Source organism: Lampris incognitus, chromosome 14, assembly GCF_029633865.1.
Source record: "Lampris incognitus isolate fLamInc1 chromosome 14, fLamInc1.hap2, whole genome shotgun sequence".
NCBI lineage: Eukaryota > Metazoa > Chordata > Actinopteri > Lampriformes > Lampridae > Lampris > Lampris incognitus.
Genome location: NC_079224.1, coordinates 43,623,199 through 43,646,702, shown reverse-complemented (window position 1 = coordinate 43,646,702; position 23,504 = coordinate 43,623,199). Strand labels below are relative to the sequence as shown.

The 23,504-nt window shown below is 49.7% G+C and overlaps 1 protein-coding gene across 1 annotated transcript in view; it reads right to left on the bottom strand.

Annotated features, from left to right (window-relative positions):
- LOC130124475 (uncharacterized) overlaps positions 1-20,072 on the bottom strand; it is a 31,203-nt gene extending 11,131 nt beyond the window's left edge. Inside the window, exons 1-10 of the mRNA XM_056293928.1 lie at positions 18,524-20,072; positions 17,999-18,346; positions 12,406-12,538; positions 10,590-10,710; positions 10,345-10,449; positions 8,523-8,617; positions 8,276-8,421; positions 6,959-7,012; positions 5,447-5,547; positions 3,234-3,362 (exon numbers count right to left, since the gene is read on the bottom strand). Coding sequence (XP_056149903.1) covers positions 3,234-3,362; positions 5,447-5,547; positions 6,959-7,012; positions 8,276-8,421; positions 8,523-8,617; positions 10,345-10,449; positions 10,590-10,710; positions 12,406-12,538; positions 17,999-18,346; positions 18,524-20,041 — 2,750 coding nt within the window. The 5' untranslated portion in view covers positions 20,042-20,072. The remainder of the gene's footprint in view (positions 1-3,233; positions 3,363-5,446; positions 5,548-6,958; positions 7,013-8,275; positions 8,422-8,522; positions 8,618-10,344; positions 10,450-10,589; positions 10,711-12,405; positions 12,539-17,998; positions 18,347-18,523) is intronic.
- Between the last annotated feature and the right edge of the window lie 3,432 nt (positions 20,073-23,504).

Sequence of the window (23,504 nt, the reverse complement as noted above, 5' to 3'; positions counted from 1 at the left end):
GAGCTCTTTTTCATCCGTCACATCATTTCCTTGCAGAACCAATTTGTCTGCAGTTCTTTTTACTGTTCCCCCGATGCCATCTGGGGCACCCTTGCCACCCTGTAGATCCGCGCCTGTGAGGGGGGAGGGGGGGATTCTAAATCGGCGACTTCTGTTTGAGATGAGTTTGGTGCGGGTCTCATTGACCTTCACCATGCATGTACATAAAATATACTTCAAAAACATATTATCTGATTTATAAACGGGGTGGCAAGACTGTGTCCCAGAGGTGGCAGCTGCCACCCCTATTGCCACCCTGTAGATCCGCCCCTGGTTAAGACAAAGGGAAATGTAAAACAACCTCTGCAACACAAAAAAACAGGTTCTATACAGTTTAAGTTTGCCCTAGGTGTCCTTATTGCACCGGAAGATCTGTAATTATTGCACTAGTATCAATGTAGTTATGCACTACCGACCGGTATGTACCCCTTCATTAACAGTAGACGGTAAATCAGTGGAATTCCACTCTGCGGGCCTGAATGGTCAGAATGTTTGCGGGATCGGGCGGGAGTGGACAAGCACGTGGCGGGCGCGGGCGGGAGCGGGATTAAGAGGAAGTCCCGCGCAGGGCTCTACTCTGCGACGCTCCCTACCTCCCGTCCACGTTTGTCCGCGACGTTCAGATGTTTTCGACATGTGCAGAGACAGCAGTTTGGAGGACTGACACCGGAGAACGTAACTCTGCTAATGTGTCCTCCTTCGTCAGCTTTGATGCCCTCTCTCAGCTCCTCCGGTGTGTGTGTCGGAGCTAAGCTAGCCGTGTCGACCGTTAGCCCGCTCGTTAGGCGGCGGCGAGGCCTGCTCGGGCTTGCTGGCGTTCTTAACTCTGCCGCTGTTGGTAGACGCTGTTGCAGGTCAAACAATGATCGTAACGATAATAGTACTGATGGTTATGTATCCGGTTATTTTCTTGCCCGGTGCGGGATTCGATACGGGGTGTACTGCACCACAAGGCGACATCACTAACCGCTCGGCTAAAGGGTCAGACCCGTTAGCTAGGGGCTAACGTATCTTATTAGTCGTTTACAGTCGTCACCCTCCCCGGAAGCGCGCCCTCGCGCTTTGTTCTTCCCGCACTGCGAAGAGACTTCTGAGGATCTGCACACTTCCGGATCCCGCCACTGCCACCAATGTAAGCGGTTATTTTGTTGCCCGGTGCGGGATTCGATACGGGGTGTACTGCACCACAAGGCGACATCGCTAACCGCTCGGCTAAAGGGCCAGACCCGTTAGCTAGGGGGCCAACGTGTCTTATTAGTAGTTTACAGTCGTCACCCTCCCCCGGAAGTTTTGTTATTCCCGCGCTCCGAAGAGACTTCTGAAGATCTGCACACTTCCGGATCCCACCAATGTAACCGGTTATTTTCTTGCCCGGTGCGGGATTCGATACGGGGTGTATTGCACCACAAGGCGACATCACTGACCGCTCGGCTAAAGGGTCAGACCCGTTAGCTAGGGTCTAACGTGTCTTATTAGTAGTTTACAGTTATAAAAGGGCGCAGGTTGTAGTTTACAAAAGCTTGTTGTAAAGGAATAACTTATCCAGAAGACGAGGAGCGCGTTGGAAAGACGTCCTCCCTCCGCCATGACCAGTAAATCCTCCGATTTGGCAAAAGTTTACTTCGGGTGCCCTCCCTGACCCAACCACCACCACCAACCAACCCCCTGGGCGAGGCCACGGGTAACGCGCCGGCTGCCCTCCCTGACCCAACCACCACCAACCAACCAACCCCCTGGGCGGGGCCACGGGTCACGCGCCGGATGCCATCCGGGTTGTTTGTTTAAAATATCCTAAAATTGAAAATTTACCAGACCAAGCGTCCTGCTGTTTGAGCCACAAACAGCAGGAAGTGGGAAAAGGGGTCCTCAGGGTTATAGCTGACCATGACATTGCCTGATTTATTCAGGATTATAAAAAAATTAAAAAAATCTGATGGCGTTGACGGAAAGTGAGGCTGCAACTTTGATGGCCAGTTTTGTTTTTGTTTTTTTTTTTTTAATGGAAAATATAATATAAATGTATTATGTGATATCTTATGTACCATTCATTTCATAGAAGACCTAAAACATCTTTTGTCCCTTATCTCAAGAATCAGTGATTTATGCATTTGTAGTATTAAAAAACTTTTTTTTTTGGCAGTTTGACATTGTGACCTCTTGCTGAGGACAGGTTAAATTACACGTAGTTCCCGAGTACAGAGCCTGCATTGTAACAAATTCTAATGAAATTATTTAAAAGTATGTGAAATTAATTTTATGAGTATACACAGGTCCTTCATATTTAACTTTTAAAGTATTTTTATTATTAATAAGTTCTTGATTTTTAATGCAAAGACTTTTCGATGTAGGGCATCTTTGTTTTTTTATAAATTTATTTTTGATTTCCCCCAGTTTAGTGGCCAATCGCTCCCCATTCTAGTTCAAACACCCGCCCTCGTACTGTATGCTCTCGCCAACTGCATCTCCGGCCGACAGTCTCGAAGGAGACGCATCGCCACTTTGGCGACAAGGCGAATCCAGGCCGATATACTGCCTTTTTCAACACACCCAGAGACGCATTCATGTGACGAACACAAGCCGACTCCACCCCCTCCCGAAGACAGCGTTGCCAATTATTGCTGCTTCATCAAGTCCGGCCATAGTCGGATGTAGGACATCTTTTGTCCCTTATCTCAAGAATCAGTGATTTAATATATATCCTTTAGGAGTTACCAGTAGTAAGGGGCGTCCGGGTAGCGTAGTGGTCTATTCCGTTGCCTAGCAACACTGGGATTGTCGGTTCGAATCCCCGTGTTACCTCCGGCTTGGTCGGGCGTCCCTACAGACACAATTGGGCGCGTCTGCGGGTGGGAAGCCGGATGTGGGTATGTGTCCTGGTCGCTGCACTAGTGCCTCCTCTGGTTGGTCGGGGTGCCTGTTCGGAGGGGAGGGGGAACTGGGGGGAATAGCGTGATCCTCCCATGCGCTATGTCTCCCTTGTGAAAATCCTCACTGTCAGGTGAAAAGAAGCGGCTGGCGACTCCACATGTATCGGAGGAGACATGTGGTAGTCTGCAGCCCTCCCCCGGATCAGCAGAGGGGGCGGAGCAGAGACCGGGACGGCTCGGAAGAGACAGGTAATTGGCTGGATGCAACTGGGGAGAAAAACAGGGGAAAATCCCCCCCAACAAAAAGGAGTTATCAGTAGTTGATACCTGCTCTGGTATTCCCTGACCAGTCTCTTGGCCTTGCTGTATTTGATCTCCAGGCTCTCTGATTGGCTCTGAGCATCAGCCAATCGCTGGCTCACAACTCGACACAGAGTCTGGGCCTCCTGCCAGTATCTAACAAGGAAAGACATCACTGTAAACAAAAAAAATACTCAATAAACGTTCATCCTTAACACAAACTACATGGCCAAAAATATATGGACACCCCTTCTAATTAGTGGGTTTGGCTATTTCAGCCACAGCCTGCTAACAGGTGCATAAAATCAATCACGCAAATGCAATCTCCATAGACAAACATTGGCAGTAGAATCAGCATAGCTCTCTCATAGGATGCCACCTTTCCAACAAGTCAGTTGATCAAATTTCTGCCCCGCTAGATCTGCCCCGGTCAACTTCAAGTCTGCTGTTGTCTGTTACTGTGAGTGGAAACGTCTCGCAGAAACAACAGCTCAGCCATGAAGCGGCAGGCCACACGAGACTACCGAGAGCTGAAGTGTAGTGTGTAAAAATCATCTGTCCTCAGTTCAACACTCACTACTGAGTCACAAACTGCCTCTGGAAGCAACGTCAGCGCAAGAACCGTTTGTCTGGAGCTTCATGAAATGGGTTTTCCAAGGCTGAGCAGCCACACACAAGCCTAAGATCACCATGCCCAATGCCAAGCGTTGACTCGAGTGGTCTAAAGCACGTCGCTATCGGGCTCTGGAGCAGGGGAAACACGTTCTCTGGAGTGGTGAAACACGCTTAACTATCTGGCAGTCTGACAGACCAAACTGGGTTTGGGTGGATGAGGAGAATGCTACCTGCCTGAATGCATAGTGCCAACTGTAAAGTTTGGTGGAGGAAGAATAATGGTCTGGGGCTGTTTGTCATGGTTTGGGCGAGGCCCCCAAGTTCCAGTGGAGGGAAATATTAATGCTACAGCATACAATGACATTCTGGAGAATTGTGTGCTTCCAACTTTGTGGCAACACTTTGGAAAGGTCCTTCCCTGTTTCAGCATGACAATGTCCCGGTGCACAAAGTGCGCTCCATAAAGACATGGTTTGGTGAGGTTGGATGTAGAAGAACTTGACCGGCCTGCGCAGAGCCCTGACCTCAACCCCATCCATCACCTTTGGGATGAATTAGATCTCGGACTGTGAGACAGGCCTTCTCCCCAACATCAGTGCCCGACCTCACTAATGCTCTTGTGGCTGAATGGGAGTAAATCTCCACAGCCATGTTCCAAAATCTAGTGGAAAGCCTTTCCAGAAGAGTGGGGGCTGTTATAACAGCAAAGGGGGGGGGGGATCAGCTCCATATTAATGCCCATGGTTTTGGAATGAGATGTTCAACAAGCACATTTATATATATATATATAGATGTGATGTTTAGGTGTCCACATACTTTCAGCAATGTAGTGTATTTCCAGTTCCCACCTGGTGTGAATGGTAGACCTCATCATCATACTATGCAAGTTTGGCACAGTAGCAGCACTTGTCGGTTATGAGAGGTACTTCAGCAGTGGCATACAGTAGTGAAGGCTAAAACATCTATGAATTATCTATTTCTATGTATTAACTTGAGGCAATACATGAATTCGTACAGAAAAAAATTGCACCCATTGATGATTCAATACACAAGGTAGTTTTGCTAAAAGAGCCTCAAATAGTCTGGTGCAACCAACCCTCTTGGAGTCTTCTCTCATATTACATATACGCCGGATCTCGCCATATTGTCAAGAGAAAAAGGGGACTAGGCTCCAACGATAGAGATCGTCACATGTTGTATATTGTACTGACTGTGATGTTGGGCTCTACAAATAAACCTGACTTGGCTCTTGCACACTAAGAAAGGACAGGCGGCGGTGCATCCTCAGTAGTCTGACATAGGTTAGTAGATGGCTGCAGACAAAAAAAAAGACATTTCATCATTACATCATCACTACATTTCAAAGCCTTTGCCACCGCATGCCACTGCAGCCCTGTAATATATACAGAAAGCAGAGGACGTGCTGCTCGCAGCCAACAAGCCCAGCTACTTTGCCAAACTTGCTCAGAGCAACTTGAGATTTATTATTCGTACAAAATCCTGTGAAACTTTTTAAAACTCACAGCCCACATAAGAACGTCTGACGCTGACTACAGGCATGTCCAGGATAGGACACTATAGGAGACATAAAGTCACAAACAGACATTGAGCTTATAGTATATTACTTCTCTAGTTTCTCGGCTTTTTCTTCTTCATCCTCAGCTTTCTGCTCCAAATCGGACCTCTGGCTCTCCCAACAGGCCCTCCGCTCCTCCATCACCTTTAACTGGGGTCACACGGGATTATCAACAGAATGTACAGTGCCTACGTTGCTTGTATCTACTTCTACTACTTTCGGCTGCTCCCGTTAGGGGGCGCCACAGCGGATCGTCTGTTTCCATCTCTTCCTGTCCTCTGCATCTTCCTGTGTCACACCAGCCACCTGCATGTCCTCCCACACCACATCCATAAACCTCCTCTTTGGCCTTCCTCTTCCTCTTCCCTGGCAGCTCCATATTCAGCATCCTTCTCCCAGTATACCCAGCATCTCTCCTCCACACATGTCCAAACCATCTCAATCTTGCCTCTCTTGCTTTGTCTCCAAACCGTCCAACCTGAGCTGTCCCTCTGATATACTCCTTCCTAATCATGTCCTTCTTCATCACTCCCAGTGAAAATCTTATCATCTTCATCTCTGCCACCTCCAGCTCCACCTCCTGTCTTTTCATCAGGGCCACTGTCTCCAAACCATACAACATAGCTGGTCTCACTACCATCCTGTAAACCTTCCCTTTAACTCTTGCTGGTACCCTTCTGTCACAAATCACTCCTGACACTCTTCTCCACCCACTCCACCCTGCCTGCACTCTCTTCTTCACCTCTCTTCTGCACTCCCCATTACTTTGGACAGTTGACCCCAAGTATTTAAACTCATACGCCTTCATCACCTCCACTCCTTGCATCCTCACCATCCCACTGTCCTCCCTCTCATTCACGCATAGGTATTCCGTCTTGCTCCTACTGACTTTCATTCCTCTTCTCTCCAGTGCATACCTCCACCTCTCCAGGCTCTCCTCCACCTGCACCCTACTCTCACCACAGATCACAATGTCATCCGCAAACATCACCGTCCACGGAGACTCCTGCCTGATCTCGTCCATCACCATTGCAAACAAGAAAGGGCTCAGAGCTGATCCGTGATGTACAGCACCTACGTTGCTTGTATGTCACTCCTAAATCTAACCTTGTACTTCAATTAAAAACAAAAAAAACAACTTCTAGATTTGGATAAAGCCACTAGTTCCCTCACCCTACACCAGGCAAAAGCCTCTCATGTCAAGATTTCTAACATAGCAAAGTGACCTTCCGTGAGGTACAGAGGCATCTAAAAGAGCCAGGTAAGCGAAAGCCCTACATTACGCTGCAAGGGTTTCTGCCAACCCAGTTATGCCAAAGCAGTGATTGCCTAAAAAAAAAAGAAGGTAGAGAAAAGGAGGGCTGACGATTAGACATGCTGGAACGCCCCTGTGTGTCCTAATAACTCCACACCCGGCCACTTCCCACACAGCTAAATGGGTCAGGCTGTTCTAGACATGGAGTGAGAGCTAGCGTATTAGAGAACAAGTCCAGTATCAGTGTGTGCGTGTGTGCATGTGTGTGTGTGTGTGTGTAATTTCTGTCTTAGAAGAGTGACCTACCTTTTCCCTGGCTTGGTGAAGTTGGGCTGTTCTGTTTTGTAGTTTTGACTGGAGCTAGAGAGGAGAGAGAAGAGAGGAAAGAGACAAAGTGCGGTTAAAAGGTTAAATAAACTACATGCATGCACACGTGGTTTTCCCTTCTTACTCGTTCTGTGTGTGTGAAGAAGACGAAAGACGAAGGTACCTTTCTCTCCGAACCCCGGGGGGTCCGCTGCCGTCAGATTTACGAGCGAGTTCTGACACCGCGGCTGCACGCCGGCGCCGGCAGCGCTGCAGCATCGCTTCCCCCGGTCCGCTCGGAGACAGGCGGGAACCCCTCTCCCATCAGAGAACAAACCCAAACTCACCGATCAAGCACATCGATCCGGATCAGCACGGGCAGTCTGGCCTCGCTCTTATTGATCATATTTCCGGAAAAAGGCGGCTTGTCTAAAAATAGCGCAGTCTATTTGCGACTTTGGGGAATATTTGGCGGGGGCACTTCGTTGTAACTTTGACAGCGTGTCTTCGACGTGTATGTTTGGGTGTATGTATGACTGTGTAACTTTGGGCGGTGGGTCTTTGACAAGACGACAGTGTTGTTGTCGTGTCAAGGACGTGGTCCAACAGAACAACGGGGCACATATGTCGGTGTGCCTGGCTGCCGTGTCCTTCTGCGTCGGAAGAGTTGGGACTTGGTTTCTGCCGCCATCATCGTTTGCAGTTCTGCCGCGTCACATTTCAACCTCACACTTCCCAAACGTCGGTTTTTCACAGGCGGTCACCTTTTTCAAGTCACCTTAAATGACCCCACCCCGCCCCACTAGGATCAACGTAATGGACCCCCCCCGCTTTTTTCCCCCTCCCCAATTGAATTTAGCCAATTACCCCGCTCTTCCGAGCCGTCCCGGTCTCTGCTCCGCCCCCTCTGCTGATCCGGGGAGGGCTGCAGACTACCCCACGCCTCCTCCCATACAGGAGGAGTCGCCAGCCACTTCTTTTCACCTGACAGTGAGGAGTTTCACCAGGGGGATGTAGCGTGTGGGAGGATCACGCTATTCCCCCCCAAACAGGTGCCCTGACCAACCAGAGGAGGCGCTAGTGCAGCGACCAGGACACATACCCACATCCGGCTTCCCACCCGCAGACACGGCCAAGTGTCTGTAGGGACGCCCGACCAAGCCGGAGGTAACACGGGGATTCGAACCGGCGGTCCCTGTGTTGCCAGGCAACGGAGTAGACCGCTACGCCACCCGGATGCCCCCGTAATGGACCTGTTGAGGTGGGTCTGGTTGAAGAGGCCAAACTCCTTATGGACTCTTGCTGAAATTAAATTACCTGCTGGTATTTAAGGCAGAGCTGATAGCAGTCCAGACTGGACAGCGCAGACACATCCTCTTCGTCCTCTCCCTCTTCTTCCTCCGTGTTTTCCTTTTCCATCGAGGCCTTCTCCAATGCACCGAAATCCTCATCTTCGCTTCCGTCTCCTATCCTCTTCCTCTGTTGTGTACACACACACACAAACACACACACTGTACAAAATCCTGCATAGAAGCCAAACTCTCGTCCTCCATCTTAAGATCACACACCTCTCTGGCCGATCTGTCCATTTCCAGGCTTTCATTGATCAGTCGTGCCACCTCGCTCTGCACCCCCTGCTTCTCTCGGCCAATCAAAAACCTGCAGCGGAAGAAAAGTGACCAAGCTGAGCTGTGGGCAAAGAAATCATCTAACAATACAGATTAAATACAGACACTTTAAAGTCCAACATGGAGTGGATGGATTTCTCCACCACCGGGGTAGAAAACCTTTTTCTTTTCGTGTTCTGATCTGAAGACATGTCGGTACGGCTCCGGGATGGCAGAACCGACGGTCCTCGTAAATCCAACAACAAAATAAGACTCATCACTTGGCCACGTGGAGGGAGAAAATCGATGCTTTTTTTTACCCCCCCCCCTTTTGTCCCCCCAATTGTACTCGGCCAACTACCCCACTCTTCCGAGTCGTCCCGGTCTCTGCTCCACCCCCTCTGCCGAGCCGGGGAGGGTCTGCAGACTACCACGTGCCTCCTCCCATACATGTGGAGTCGCCAGCCGCTTCTTTTCACCTGACAGTGAGGAGTTTCACCAGGAGGATGTAGCGTATGAGAGGATCATGCTATCCCCCCCCTCCAGTTACCCCCTCGAACAGGTGCCCCGACCAATCAGAGGAGGCGCTAGTGCAGCGACCAGGACGCATACCCACATCCGGCTTCCCACCCGCAGACACGGCCAAGTGTCTGTAGGGACCTCCAGCTTGGGTAACAGGGGATTCAAACTGGCGATCCCCGTGTTGGTAGGCAACGGAGTAGACCACCACGCCACTTGGACGCCCAGTCTGGCATCAAAGATGGCAAGAGCCGCGTGAGACCAATGAAATGTGAGGCGAGTAGGAAGACGACACACCGGCGTGACTAAATACGCCGGGTGGACTTGTGAGAAGCCGGACAAGACCACAACACTGTTACCTTCAGTCTAACCCGCACCACCGTCTGTCCTCTACAGCCACACCCCTTTATGTCTTCATAATGAGACGGGCTGGAAACGAGCGCTTACTCGCTCGTTAACGCTCTAATGTTCCAAACATCCACTTCCAGTCCTCTCTCCTTTTAACGGGTTCTTGAGTTTTGGCAATACCTTCGCACGTGAATTTTTCAATAATATCCTCACATAATAGGCGCGTAAAAAAAACAAGATGCATGTCAATAAGCCGTCTCCAAATCGCTGTGACAACAACAACCACCAGCCCACAAATGAACAACTTCAAGGGGTTTGCACAGAAAAACAATCAATGGTCCCCAAATCAGCACTCGAGTAATCAATCGATCGGGTGTCTGGGTGGCGTCGCGGTCTATTCCGTTGCCCACCAACACGGGGATCGCCGGTTCGAATCCCCGTGTTACCTCCGGCTTGGTCGGGCATCCCTACAGACACAGTTGCCCCGTGTCTGCGGGTGGGAAGCCGGATGTGGGTATGTGTCCTGGTCGCTGCACTAGCGCCTCCTCTGGTCGGTCGGGGCGCCTGTTCGGGAGGGAGGGGGAACTGGGGGGTATAGCGTGATCCTCCCACAAGCTTCAGCCCCCCTGGTAAAACTCCTCACTGTCAGGTGAAAAGAAGCGGCTGGGGACTCCACATGTATGGGAGGAGGCATGTGGTAGTCTGCAGCCCCCCCACCCCCCAATCGGCAGAAGAGGTGGAGCAACGACCGGGACAGCTCAGAAGAGTGGGGTAATTGTTCAAGTGCAACTGACAATTGGGAAGAAAAAAAGGGGGGGGATCCAAAAAATCAATCAATCAATCAATCAATCAATCAATCAATCAATCAATCAATCAATCAATCAAAATAGAATAAATGAAGAACATACTTACTTGACCAGGCCTGAGGTATTCTTGAGGACCGTGGCTGCAAACAGCTGAGAGACGCCGACCAAACTGACTCCATCTACCTCGACTAGTTGGTCATTCACCCGAATCCTAACACACAAACACACACACAGACACACACAGACACACACACACAGACACACACACACACACACAAACACACCAGAAGACTCTCGTTACTCTTGTCACGTTGGAGCCCTGGCAGACAGCGCCTGATGCTGTGAACTCACCGTCCGTCCTCCTGCGTGGCTCCCCCCTCCGTGATGGTTTTGACGAAGATTCCCAGTTTCTCCAGTCCCTGATCCGCTCCCACACCCATCCCTATTATGCTGATCCCCAGACCCTCCTCTCCTGCAGGTGGAGGAGAGAAGGCCGTGTCGGAGAGTTTCACAGAAATACGGCCATTAAAGAGACACGTTCACGTCACAGATGTGTGACAGAACAGACGAGGATGAGGGACCGCTAGAGATAATGGGCGGACAGGTCCCACTAATGCCCATTTATGAACATTTCATTTTCCTCGTCTGCAATTTCCCATTAGTTTTCTAGTAGAGTTGACCGGTAAATGTTAATTTCTTATCGAGTTTACAAAAGTAACATCTTCCTCCTCATGTATAATTAATTATATGACAAACTCGTTGTGTTACCAACTTGACTTCCACCTCTAAACTTTCCAATAACTGAGCGTCCGAGGGTCATAGCAGTCTATTCCGTTGCCTACCGACACGGGGGGGGTCGGTGGTTCGAATCCCCGTGTTACCTCTGGCTTGGTCGGGCGTCCCTACAGACACAACTGACCGTATCTGCGGGTGGGAAGCCGAATGTGGGGATATGTGTCCTGGTTGCTGCACTAGCGCCTCCTCTGGTCGGTCAGGGCGGAACCGGGGGCAATAGCGTGATCCTCCCATGTCCTCCTTGTGAAACTCCTCACTGTCCAGTGAACAGAAGCTGCTGGCAACTCCACATGTATCGGTGGAGGCACGTGGTAGTCTGCAGCCCCCCCCCCCGCCCCAAAAGAGAAATGTGGTTTCTCATCAACTTGACCAAAACTAACCACTTCCTGTACAACGACGACACCATTTCCTGCTTCTTTCCCTGGAGACTTGTAAAGAAGGTGCCACATACCTACAGACTCCATCACTGACCCTGCCCTCTTGTTGTCCGTATCCATCTGTACTGTACATAGCGTCTTGGGTCTTCCCAGTGAACTTCCTAAGAAACTAAGATTTACCCCGCAGCTCCTTTCCAGGAAACTGATAGGAAAACTGCGGATCCAGCAAATAAGGCCTGAGCCAGTATTCCTTCACATTCCCACCAAATGGAAACAAGAGAAGAAACTCCCAACTTCTGCAGCCAGACTGGAGAAGATATTGCCGTGGCCACAGCATGTCATACCAAGAGGATAACAAGGCAGTAAGGGGGCTGGTTATAATGCCCCGTAAGCCTTGCAGTGCCTAAGCCGTTCAGTATGGAAGCTGTGTAGCTCATTATGTTGACCAACAGGCCTACTGGTCATTCTTACCCTGAACATTCACAACAACGTCTTCTGAAAGCTGCACATCTTGGGGTCCCCCCGGCTGAAACCTGGAATGCGGCGTCGATGTTATTGGCACCCGAAATACTAAGCAGAGTTCCCACTCTTACAGAAATCCTTTTTCCAGGAAAAGGCCATTTCCAGGACCTTTACTTGGATATACGTATCAAAAGAAGGCCACATTATTCAGTGTTCACTACCAGCGGTCTCCACAGTCTCTGAGTGGACTGTGTGACTTTTAGCCGCTCACTGAACAAACCACCCTGAACTTCACACACTAATGTGACATATCGGCGGGTAAAATATACCATCTGTTGAAAACTGCCTTCCAAAATATGCCACGTCGGCATGCAGAAGTGCAATTTTACAACCTAACTTGACAGTCCTCCGTGACCGCAATAATATTACCAGCACATCTCATCAGTTCTCTCATTTTCCAGGAGGTTTACCAGGACACATGGGAACCCTGCAAAGAGACAGTAGATAGAGACAAGACAGGCAGACAGACAGACCCTTCTTGATCGCCACAGGGAAGACGTCCATCCTGTCCACTCTCTTCTCCAGCTCATACTCGGCTGAAGCAGACACCGGGTCGATGTCGCCGTTGCTTCTGTCGTAGTCGTCGTTGGAGTAGGTAGCGTACACCTGATAAACGAACCAGAGGAGAGAGGGAGACGGTTGGACGCCGATGTGACGCTGTATTTCTGGTTTGCACGTTTTTGACAAACTGCACACAGCCACCCAGAAGCTGCTGACACAACTTACTACTACGACTACATTCGGCTGCTACCGTTAGGGGGCGCCACAGCGGATCACCCGTCTGCATCTCTTCCTGTCCTCTGCATCTTCCTCTGTCACACCAGCCACCTGCAAACCTCCTCTTTGACCTCCCTCTTCTCCTCTTCCCTGGCAGCTCCATATTCAGCATCCTTCTCCCAGTATATTCAGCATCTCTCCTCCACACATGTCCAAACCATCTCAATCTTGCCTCACTTGCTTTGTCTCCAAACCGTCCAACCTGAGCGGTCCCTCTGATATACTCGTTCCTAATCCTGTCCTTCTTCATCACTCCCACTGCAAATCTTATCATCTTCATCTCTGCCACCTCCAGCTCCACCTCCTGTCTTCTCATCAGTGCCACTGTCTCCAAACCACCTCCAAACTACCATCTTGTAAACCTTCCCTTTAACTCTTGCTGGTACCCTTCTGTCACAAATCACTCCTGACACTCTTCTCCACCCACTCCACCCTGCCTGCCAGACTGTGCACACAGCCACCCAGAAGCTACCGGCACAACCAGAAAAGGTAAACTGGAACGCGTCCTTGCTTAAAAAACCTTCAGAAAGTAAAAAACCCAGGGAAAAAAGTAGTAAAACAAGGGACAAAGGTGCTCTTAAGAGTCAAGGGTTACGGGCATACGCAAAAACGAAGAGGAGGTTCAAGGCACACACAATTCTGGCGTTGCCAAAGTTAAAGGGCCTTTATGCGACGGACAGCTCAGAGACAGAACTACGTACACACCACAGGCTCCGGCTGAACGACTTTCAGGTGTGTTGGACGGACGCGGGAATGAAATTGTGACTTGAAAACCAGGCAGCAATGCATTCGTTTCACACCATGCACTAAATATGTCACAGATTTGAACACTATTAAAAAGAAAAAGCCTCAAAAAACAAAACAAACAACAACAAAAAAACCCCAGCTCCAACCAGGAACTGGAACGAGTCCCCGAGGAGGGAGCGACAATACGGTAAATACAGTCATATTGAAAAACTGTAAATACATAGCAGAAAAGGAGTAAAGTCAATAGATCCATTAATGCCTGGAAATTGTGTAGCTTTAGGGGTCCAAAAGGTTTTCCGACAGATTTTTTTTGCTTTTTTCTTACATGGATCAACTCAGTGCCAACGGCTCTAAGGGGAGTCAGTATTGCTGCCATGGGCCATTCTTCAAGAAACAGTTTGAATTGGCAGATTTTTCAATGACAAGTCACGGGGAGGGAGAGGTGCAACGTAAAAGCAGCAGCACATGTGAGCCAGGTTTCTAATTAGACCCGTCTCCCCCACCAGTTATGCATTTTATTACCGAACACCACTTCTGGATACCTGAGGGCTTCACACTCTTGCTGAATTGGTCCAATTAAAACAGCATGCTTTTAAATGTGTCTGATGGAGTTGACACAAATCAAGTTATGAAGTGGATAAATGTTAATTTTCATAAAAAGTGTTTTAATTTAAAAAAAAACCCTGTTCCCTTACATGGTTTGTTAGCTTAGACCTTTGTCTGTAAATATACCCATTTCAAATTAATGTAGTATTAAAAAAATAGAAGACCTATAACACGTGTTTTGTCCCTTATCTCAAGAATCAGCACTCTATAGATAAGAGTCCTACACCCTCTCCTCGATCTGAACTAGGACTCAAGAGTCGTAGATGTGAATCACAACCGTTGTGGGACTCAAATCACGGTATTCAGTTTGCAGCTGGAAGCAGACTGCACATTTTCACTGGAGTATCTGGCGTTACGTGTTATATACGTCACTAGAAGAACCCCGCTACAATGTAGCGGTTTGGTTCTCCACCCGTCTAAACCTCCCTCCTCTTCATCCCGCCAGCTAACCGCCTTCCCCCTGCCCCTAAACACCCCCCCACTCCAACTCCCTCCCCCCCAAATGCTCAGAATCATCTGCAATGCCGAGAAAAGTGGTTTTTATTTTGCATAATTAAGCGTAATTATTATAATTATTTTAATGTTCTGCTATTTTTCTGGTCCTCTCTGGAACAATACCTACCACCTCGAAAAAAAAATTAGGATCATAAGTGCATTTTTGCAAAAATGCATATATTTTGCATAATGCCAGAACATTTCTAAGTCCCAGAAAATGTTTGTATATAGGTGAAAAAAATCAAAGATGCTCAGAATCACCTGAAATGCCGAGAAAAGTGGTTTTTAGCCATTTTTTAGAAAAATGCATATTTTGCACATTTACGCATAATTATGCATCATTTTAATCTTCTGGGATTTTTTCCCCTTACTCTCTGAGACAATACCTACCACCTCCACAAAGAGTTAGGATCATAAGTGGTTTAGTTTCGGTCCCGCTATCTACACTAACACCACACCACACACACTAACACCACATACACGCACACACACACACACACTAACACCACACACACACACACACACACACTAACACCACACACACACACACTAACACCACACATACATACACACACAAACACCACACACACACTAACACCACACACACACACACACACACTAACACCACACACACACTAACACCGCACACACACACTAACACCGCACACACCGACTAACACCACACACACACACACACACACACACACACACACACACACACACACACTACGAAAACACGGGAGTGGATATCCTGACTGGACGCTGAACGGTAACATTGTAACATACTAGATGCAGTCCAGCGGAGCTAACTAAAGCTAGCTTAGCTTGTGTGAATCGTGTCTTTCGCCAACGACCCAGAAAAGCCCGCTGACGCATCAGAGACACTTGGAGGAAAACCTTCCGTCTTCAGATCGGTTTGCTGAGGCAGGCTGGAGGCGACAGGAAGGCTTACCTGCGTCTCCGTTAGCGGTGTTTCTGAGGATCCCGACAAGACACGAGGGAAGCGTCGACCCGGGGGGGGGGGGGGCAGAAAAAATATTTTTGCTGAATTTCCTTCCGAATGAGGGTTATAATATTAACCGAATATCGAAATCCGTCGTCTTAAAAAAAAGGGGGGTTATATTTTTAGATTCGTTCAACAAACATTTTGGAGACCGGCGGGCGTCCCCCAACCTGCACCGGCGCCACCGCTGCACGTGATCTTGGGGTCCGGATGGCGCCACTACGGCCGTAGTGCGATTTAAATACGGCCGGTTTTGGGCCCCCTAGAGTGACATGTTTGTAGTATGGGAGGCAAATAATGGTTTTACTGAAACGCAAGGAGGCTCAAAAAATTCACCAAAACAATTAAAAAAATCTAATACGCATCAATTTGACGCGATCTCGTTAGGAAAACGGCAACTTCGCGTGGTTGCCATGGTTGCTTGGGCGGGCTCCGCTTTACGACACCTCCGCTGGTTGACGGTAGTGTGATGGAATCGCGCCACAAAACCGCGTGCGTTTAAATGGCTGGTAAGCGCTAAAGAGCGTGTGGGATTGGCAGCAGGCGATATATTATATTAATAAATAATACATTGTGGTGACCCACATCTATAGAACGAGAGACATTCACCTAAGAGGACGGTGTACCTTTAAGGGAAGAGGCGAGGGGGTCAGATAATGCACTTCCGCTTCCGGTTCACAGTTCAGTGTCGTTGTCGAATGTATGACATGCAAAGTTGGAGCTAGTAAACTACCTCGACTACGTCTACTCTCACGTCTCCTGTCTCGTTGTTTTCTAACTCCACAACATCGCTGGTTTTAAAAGCCAGGTTCGCATTTAAAAAAAGCAACAAAACTAACAGTACTGGATCGACATGCACTGCTGGTTATCACAGGCAGGCCGGGGCCAAACGCTCAACCCATCACAGCTTCGCTGCAGATAAAGATTCAGAGGTGAACCTGCCATTTTCTTCTGACTCTACATTTGAATGATCAGTGCACTGATTTTTAGCTCCCGGTGTTCTCTTTCCGACTGCCTTGTGTGGTTATTTGTAACTCCTCAAACATCTATTGACTACCTCTTGCTGCTAGTGTAACCGGTTATTTTTTTTGCCCGGTGCGGGATTCGATCACGTCGCCTTGTGGCGCAGTACACCTCGTATCGAATCCCGCACCGGGCAAAAAAAATAACCGGTTACATTCCGTGTCTTATTAGTAGTTTACACTAGCAATCACACAGGCTTGTAAAGCCAGTTATTATCCAACTGTTATGCAAAAATATAGTTTTTTTTTCTTGCATGGACTTTGGAAACCGTTTTTGGCTCATTTCGGGCTGCTGAATCCAAATCTGAGCTCAGATTTGCTCCATCGCGTCAAGTTTTTGTGCTCTCTGTGTGCTCCTTATTCAGGATTTTACAAAAGTTGACCATCTAGTCCGGCAACCTTGGCGGGGATAAAAATGACCCCTATTCATTCCCTAAGTAATTTCATGCTAGGCTGAGTGTTTATTTATTCATTGTAATCGTTTTTGCATCTATCGATCTTCTAATGCAACAGTGTTTTGTTAACTTCCCGAGTGTAAAATTGCTGTTTTCTCAAAAATAATGATTTTTCATAGTTCAAAAACCTGGCGTGATGGGCAAAAACTAATGCCAGATTTGGATTCAGCACCCAAAAGTTAGCTAGAATCCGTTGAAAAACCCCATGCAAGAAAAATTGTGTTGACCAGAGTTATCCAACTGGTGTCTTTACTTTATACTATACTTCACTGTCACTGTACATATATATAATGAAATTCATTCTCTGCATTTAACCCATCCTCTCTACACACTAGGAACAAGTGGGCAGCCGCAGTGCAGCGCCCGGGGACCAACTCCCGTTCTTCTTTCTATTGCCTCTGTCAGGGGCACAGACAGGAGTATTAACCCTAACATGCATGTCTTCTCGATCAAATTCAGGGGTTACCCAGACTCCACGTCTTCTCTATGAGACCAACTTCAGGACTTAAGAAACTCCATGGGCGTGTAGAGAGTGTGTACACACGACTGATGAATGAGGCCCTTGGTTCATGAGGCCCACGCTTCACATCTAAAGACAATTACCATTAGCTCACAGCCATGTTAAGTAGATCATTACAACGACAGCTCATCAATCATATGGACAGATACACACGTTTGATTACAGCAGTTCTAAGATAAATGCCGGCAGAGTAAAGCATGCAAGATCTTGTCTCTGCTCCTCCATTAAATTGGAAACATGGCTTTCAACCAGCACCTCTCTCATAAAAGTTCAAACAGTAGCCGACTGACAGCCACACAAAACTGTGTCTGTACAGACAAGAGTTGTGTGTGTCGAGCTGCTTCCGAATGAAACGTTTTCAAGTCAGCAAAGTGAAGGCGCTATTCTGTTTTAAATGTGCATTTTAAGCCTTTTAAAGAACAGAAGAGTCGTTTTCCTCACCTTGATGGGCGCTGTGGAGAACTTGATTTTTCTTTTCCCAGGTTCTGTTTCGCCTTCATCCTGATCGGACGGCTCAGCGACGCCGGGAATCTCTACGTATTCCGACGTCAGCAGTTCTCCGTCATCTGGACCACTTTCCTGGTCCTGTCTTCGGGGTTTTGAGTCCTCAGGGTGAGACCCACATTCTCTGTGTTGGTCATCTGTGAAGGCTTTGTTCTCAGTCCCACAGTAGACTGCAGTTCCCATTTCATCCTCTCCTCCATATTCGGCGTAGCCTTGACCTTTGACCTTAACTTCTCTTTCAGTTCCTCCGTGATGCTTGTCCTCTTCATCCTCCGGCTCGACTTGCTCTTGTTGTGGCTCAGGTTCTGCATTTACTGCGTCCCTCTGATTCCTTTCCACTTTCTCGGCCCTTACTTTTCCTTCACTTGGCCTGCGTCCCCCCTCTCCCCCCTCCTCCCCCTCTCCCCCCTCCTCCCCCTCTCTGGGCCAGCTGTCTTCCTTGTCAACGTTCCCCTCTATCACCATGTTCCCGCTCTCCTCCTTTTCAGTGATTTCCTCGGCGATTCTGTCCCCAGTTTTGCCCTCTGTTGCGAACCTCTCGGCCCCCTCCTCCTCCTCCAGCTGCTCCTCCCTCCTTCCTTCCTTGTGCTCCACCTGTTGGTACTTGTCTCTTTTCATGAGCTCGTCTTCATCCATCTGCGCTGAGGCGCCACTGCTGCCAGCAGCCGGTTCCTCGACCAGTACTTCAACACCCATCGATGTGACCCGTGCACTGGGTTCTTCAAATACGTCATCCACCAGCGCCTCCTCGTCCACCGTCTCCTCCTCCTCCACTTTCTCTTCTGCTGTCACTTCTGTGTCTTCTTCCCCGTCATCCATTCGTCCGTTTGGGCTGTCTGTCACCTCCTGTTCCTCCTCGTTCTCGTCACTCTCCGATGACTCGTTTTTCACGTGCACGAGTTCTGCCCTCACCGGATCCTCGTCCAGGGTCGAGAGGTCACCGCGGGTCGAGCAGCGGGGAGTGGGATGTTTTCTTCTTTCCGCCTCGCCTTCCACCTCCGTTTCTCCATCTACTTGAGATGTTGCGCTCCGAGCGGACTCATCAAGGTGAGAGGGCGAGCTGGGGGCAGATACGTGGTCTTCTGCGTTCGATAACATGGGCTCAGTACTCGGAGTAGGTGATGGAGGTTGAAACAGGCCATGTTTTGTTGACGGAGGGGATTTCTTTTGCCCTGACACGGGTGTTTGTTCTTTTTTAGGAGAAGAAACATTCAGCACAGGGTGGCTTGAATAGTCCACCTCATCCCCATTTCCCTCCTCTCCCTGCCTCCTTCTTCTTCGCTCCCCTTCTCTTTCTAAAGGGTCGGTGCCACCGTTCCCGTCCTCTGCTTCCTCTCTCCCGTCCACCGCCGCCTTATTTCCCCGGACGGCAATGACCTTTGAACCTTGCCCTCCGCTGACCTCCATCATCTTGGTCTCGAACAGTCGCCGTGTCACGGTGAACTTCTGAGCCAGAGCGGCTCTGTCTATCTCCGCCATCTCCTCCGATCTGGACGGTTTATCCGACGAAGAGGACTCCATGGTGGAAAGGCTGGCGACGGCACTCAGAACAGACGAGGAAGTGAGGGGGGAGCATCTGGGTGAGGGGAGAGGCGAAGGTTGGAGCTGTGTGCGAGGCGGTACCGGGGACGGGAGTTGCATGGAGCTGCAGCTCTGTTGTGGCGGTCCTCCGTCCTGTCGTAGCTGCCGGTTGTCCATCTGAAGGAAGATGTTGTCTCGGATCTTGGCCCCCCTGGCGCTGTGGGCCCGGCCTCTGCCTCCAGCGTCGCTGGTGCTGGCGGCGGCGGTGGTGCAGTGGGACATATCGGCGTCAGACAGGCTGGAGGTCAACCCAGTCGGGGTTACAGCAGAGCCCTGGCGAGCTGCCTTGGTCCCTTGTATGGCGCCAGTGTCAAAAGAGCATTTAATGTCGTGAAAGTCTGACTTGTAGGTTATCCGGTGCGGGGAAGCACTGCGGCCTTTGCTGCTGGTCCGCATCATCTGGATGGAAGAACCAAATCCTGCAGCTGAGGAGGCACCGTCTTTGGTGTTTTTGGGGTAAATAATTCACCGTGGGCTGGTGTAGGACGTGGGACGCTAGTGACTCCTACCAGTTTGCTGGTGCTTTCAGATGCGGACAGGAAGGCAAGGAAGGGGGGCTAAACGCTGGCTGTCATAGGCGAGCCTGCAGGTTATCGGCGGCGCATTGCTGAGTTGCAGGAATCGGACAAAACGACGAATCCCTTAAACAGAACTCGAGCGACGGGTCCGCGATTCTGTTGAAAGCTCGGTCTCCATGCGGGCTTTTGATTTTCTAGTGGCGAGCACGCTGAAACGGTCCTGCAACCAAAACGGGAAGAAGAAGAAGAACAAAAAACAATTAAAGGACAGAAAACAGCCGAAAGGAAGCGCGGAGGCGCGTCCATATCTGAACGCTGCGCGCACGCGCGCGCGCGTCGCTCACGCCGACACGCGACAGGTGAGACAAACAAGCGACGACTCACCTGTTCAGGTAGGAGGACGCCGGTGAAGCGGCGGCGGCGGCGGTACAGGAAGGAGCGCGCGGGAGACGCTCGCAGGTCAGAAGCGGATCCGGCTCGTCTCACCGCGCAGACCTGTACCGGAAGAAAAACCTTCAGACAAACCTGTACCGCACCGGCATTCACGACCCACCTGCCGAACCGTGCGGAGTCTGCAGGATGTGACGACGACCTCCACCTCACCCCCACCCCCCCCTTTCGGGATTTATTTCGTGCACGATCCCGGCTCGCCATCCGCAGGCGCGCGCGCGCGCGACCGACCGCCTCGCTGTGCTAATTGGAGACAGATGGCGACCGTCTCTAAACGCTGTAAATGGATTATCCCCCGGTAATCCTGTGTAAACTACCCCGCTCAGCTGAGGAGCACGGAACGGGGGGTTGGGGGGGGGGTATGACAACCTACCCACAAAATATATAAGCTCGCAGGGGGTCGTGGCAGACGTCACTTGTGGAAGGCCACCTATGGTGACACCGCGTCCTTTTTAAAGTATGTACGCTATACGTTAGCTGGGTGGTGTGTGTCAACATTGTGACGTCACACCAGGTGATCCGTGTGATTTCTGGGTATTGCATTATATTATTATAGCGACAAGTCGCTGCACAATAGCTTTCATTTTCTTATTTTCTTGTTTCGTTTGACCTTCAGTTTAGATACGGTTATTAATGTCCCGTCCTGCACAATTTCGCTTCCAGGGGTAAAAAAATAATAAATTGCACAATTAAAAACATGTTTCATCTGTACTTTCTTTTCATTAAAGTTTGACACGAGTCTTTCGTCTACCGTTGTTTTAGAGAGGGGCGTGAGACGTGATGCGGATTTTCTTTCTTGCATATCGTGACATCTCAAACGCGATTATCTTCATTAATATCTTAATAAATCGTTATCTGAATTAATATCGTAATTCTCAATTGATTATCTTAATTAATGTGAATATCTTTACCCTAATGGCAATAATGAAATAATAATAATAGTAACGCTCCTAACGGGAGCAGCTGAAGGTGGTAGTAGTAGTAGTAGTAGTACTGGTAGTAGTAGTAGTGGTAGTACTGGTAGTAGTGGTAGTAGTAGTACTGGTAGTAGTAGTAGTGGTAGTAGTAGTACTGGTAGTAGAAGTAGTGGTAGTAGTGGTAGTAGTAGTAGTACTGGTAGTAGTAGTAGTGGTAGTAGTAGTAGTAGTACTGGTAGTAGTAGTAGTATTGGTAGTAGTACTGGTAGTAGTGGTAGTAGTAGTAGTACTGGTAGTAGTAGTGGTAGTATTGGTAGTAGTAGTGGTAGTAGTAGTGGTAGTAGTAGTGGTGGTAGTGGTAGTAGTAGTGGTAGTAGTAGTGGTAGTAGTGGTAGTAGTAGTAGTGGTAGTGGTAGTAGTGGTAGTAGTGGTAGTGGTAGTAGTGGTAGTAGTAGTGGTAGTAGTAGTAGTAGTGGTAGTATGTCGCGGGATCTCATGCTCCTCGTCTCCACAGAGGAAAACATTGTCCCATTAATTTTAGACCACATCGTCCACACCACGTGTCTTATCTGGCCAAGTGCGAGGCAGTCGTGTGAGGTTCCGGTGGGGAGTGCTGGACATCCGGTAGGCTGCACCGGGCGGGCGTGCAGGTGCACACTACGTGCAGATAACAAGGCAGGATTAGTGGCACTTACCTTCACCCGGACCGCTCTAAGCACGCCGTCGTCCTCTTCCAGGAAACCTCTGTCACACCTGACACAGGCAGCCAGCCCGACGTCCAGCAGCGTGCGTGCGCGTGTGCGCGTGAGTGTGCGCGTGCGCGTGCGTGACGTTAATTAGTGCATTCCTCCAGGACGTCCTGCTCATGTAGGCTCCTCCCTGTGTGTTTTCTACCTGGATGTTTCCTGATGGCAAAGAGAGGAAATCATGCACTGACGAACTGGACCAGACCAGGACCAGGACCAGGACCGGACCAGGCAGACGCTTCCGTGCAGCTCAGAGGTGGAGAATGGTTTCATTCTGCTGTGACCTGGATCTGACTGGAGACCATTGTCCCAGGTGGCACTGGGACCTAGTTGATATAAATACTGGCCAATCACAATGGCTGTCAAATGAACGAGGCTAACCGAGAGAGGGAGGGGAAGGAGGGATGGAGAGACAGAGAGAGACAACTGGGAGAGGGAGAACGAGGGGGGAGACAATTGGGAGAAAGAGAGAGAGCGAGGTGGGGAGAGACAATTGGGAGAAAGAGAGAGAGAGGGAGGGAGAGAGAACTGGGAGAGAGAACTGGGGGAGAGAGAGAGAGAGAGAGAGAGAGAGAGAGAGAGAGAGAGAGAGAGAGAGAGAGAGAGAGAGAGAGAGAGAGAGGGAGGGAGGGACGGAGGGACGGAGAGAGCGAGAGAACTGGGAGAGAGAGTGAGAGACAACGGCGAGAGAGAGATAACTGGGGGAGAGAGAGCGAGGGGGGAGACAATTGGGAGAAAGAGAGAGGGAGGGAGAGAGCGAGAGAGAACTGGGAGAGAGAACTGGGGGAGAGAGAGAGAGGGAGGGAGGGAGAGAGCGAGAGAGAACTGGGAGAGAGAGTGAGAGAAACAACGGCGAGAGAGAGAGAACTGGGGGAGAGAGAGACCGAGAGAGGGAGAGAGACAGAGAGAGAAGTGGGAGAGAGAAAGACCGAGAGAGGGTGAGGGTGAGCAGAAAGGGGGGAAGGACAGGAATGAATGAAGGAATAACGTCACATGGTAGGAGAGAGCTGCAGGCGGTGCGGAAGGAGGTGGGGAGGTCGATTCGTGCATTTAGTAGTAAAACTGAGAGCGGGGCGGGGTGAGGAATGCCAGGATGGGTGGGTTACGTCATCCGGCGCCGTGTACAGAGAGTCCGGCCATCCTTTAGAGCTTTGCGAAGCGCGCCGTGATTGGCTGAGAGCCTGTCTCGTGCTTGACGGGCGCCATGTTGCCTACCAACGCCTGGCTCTGT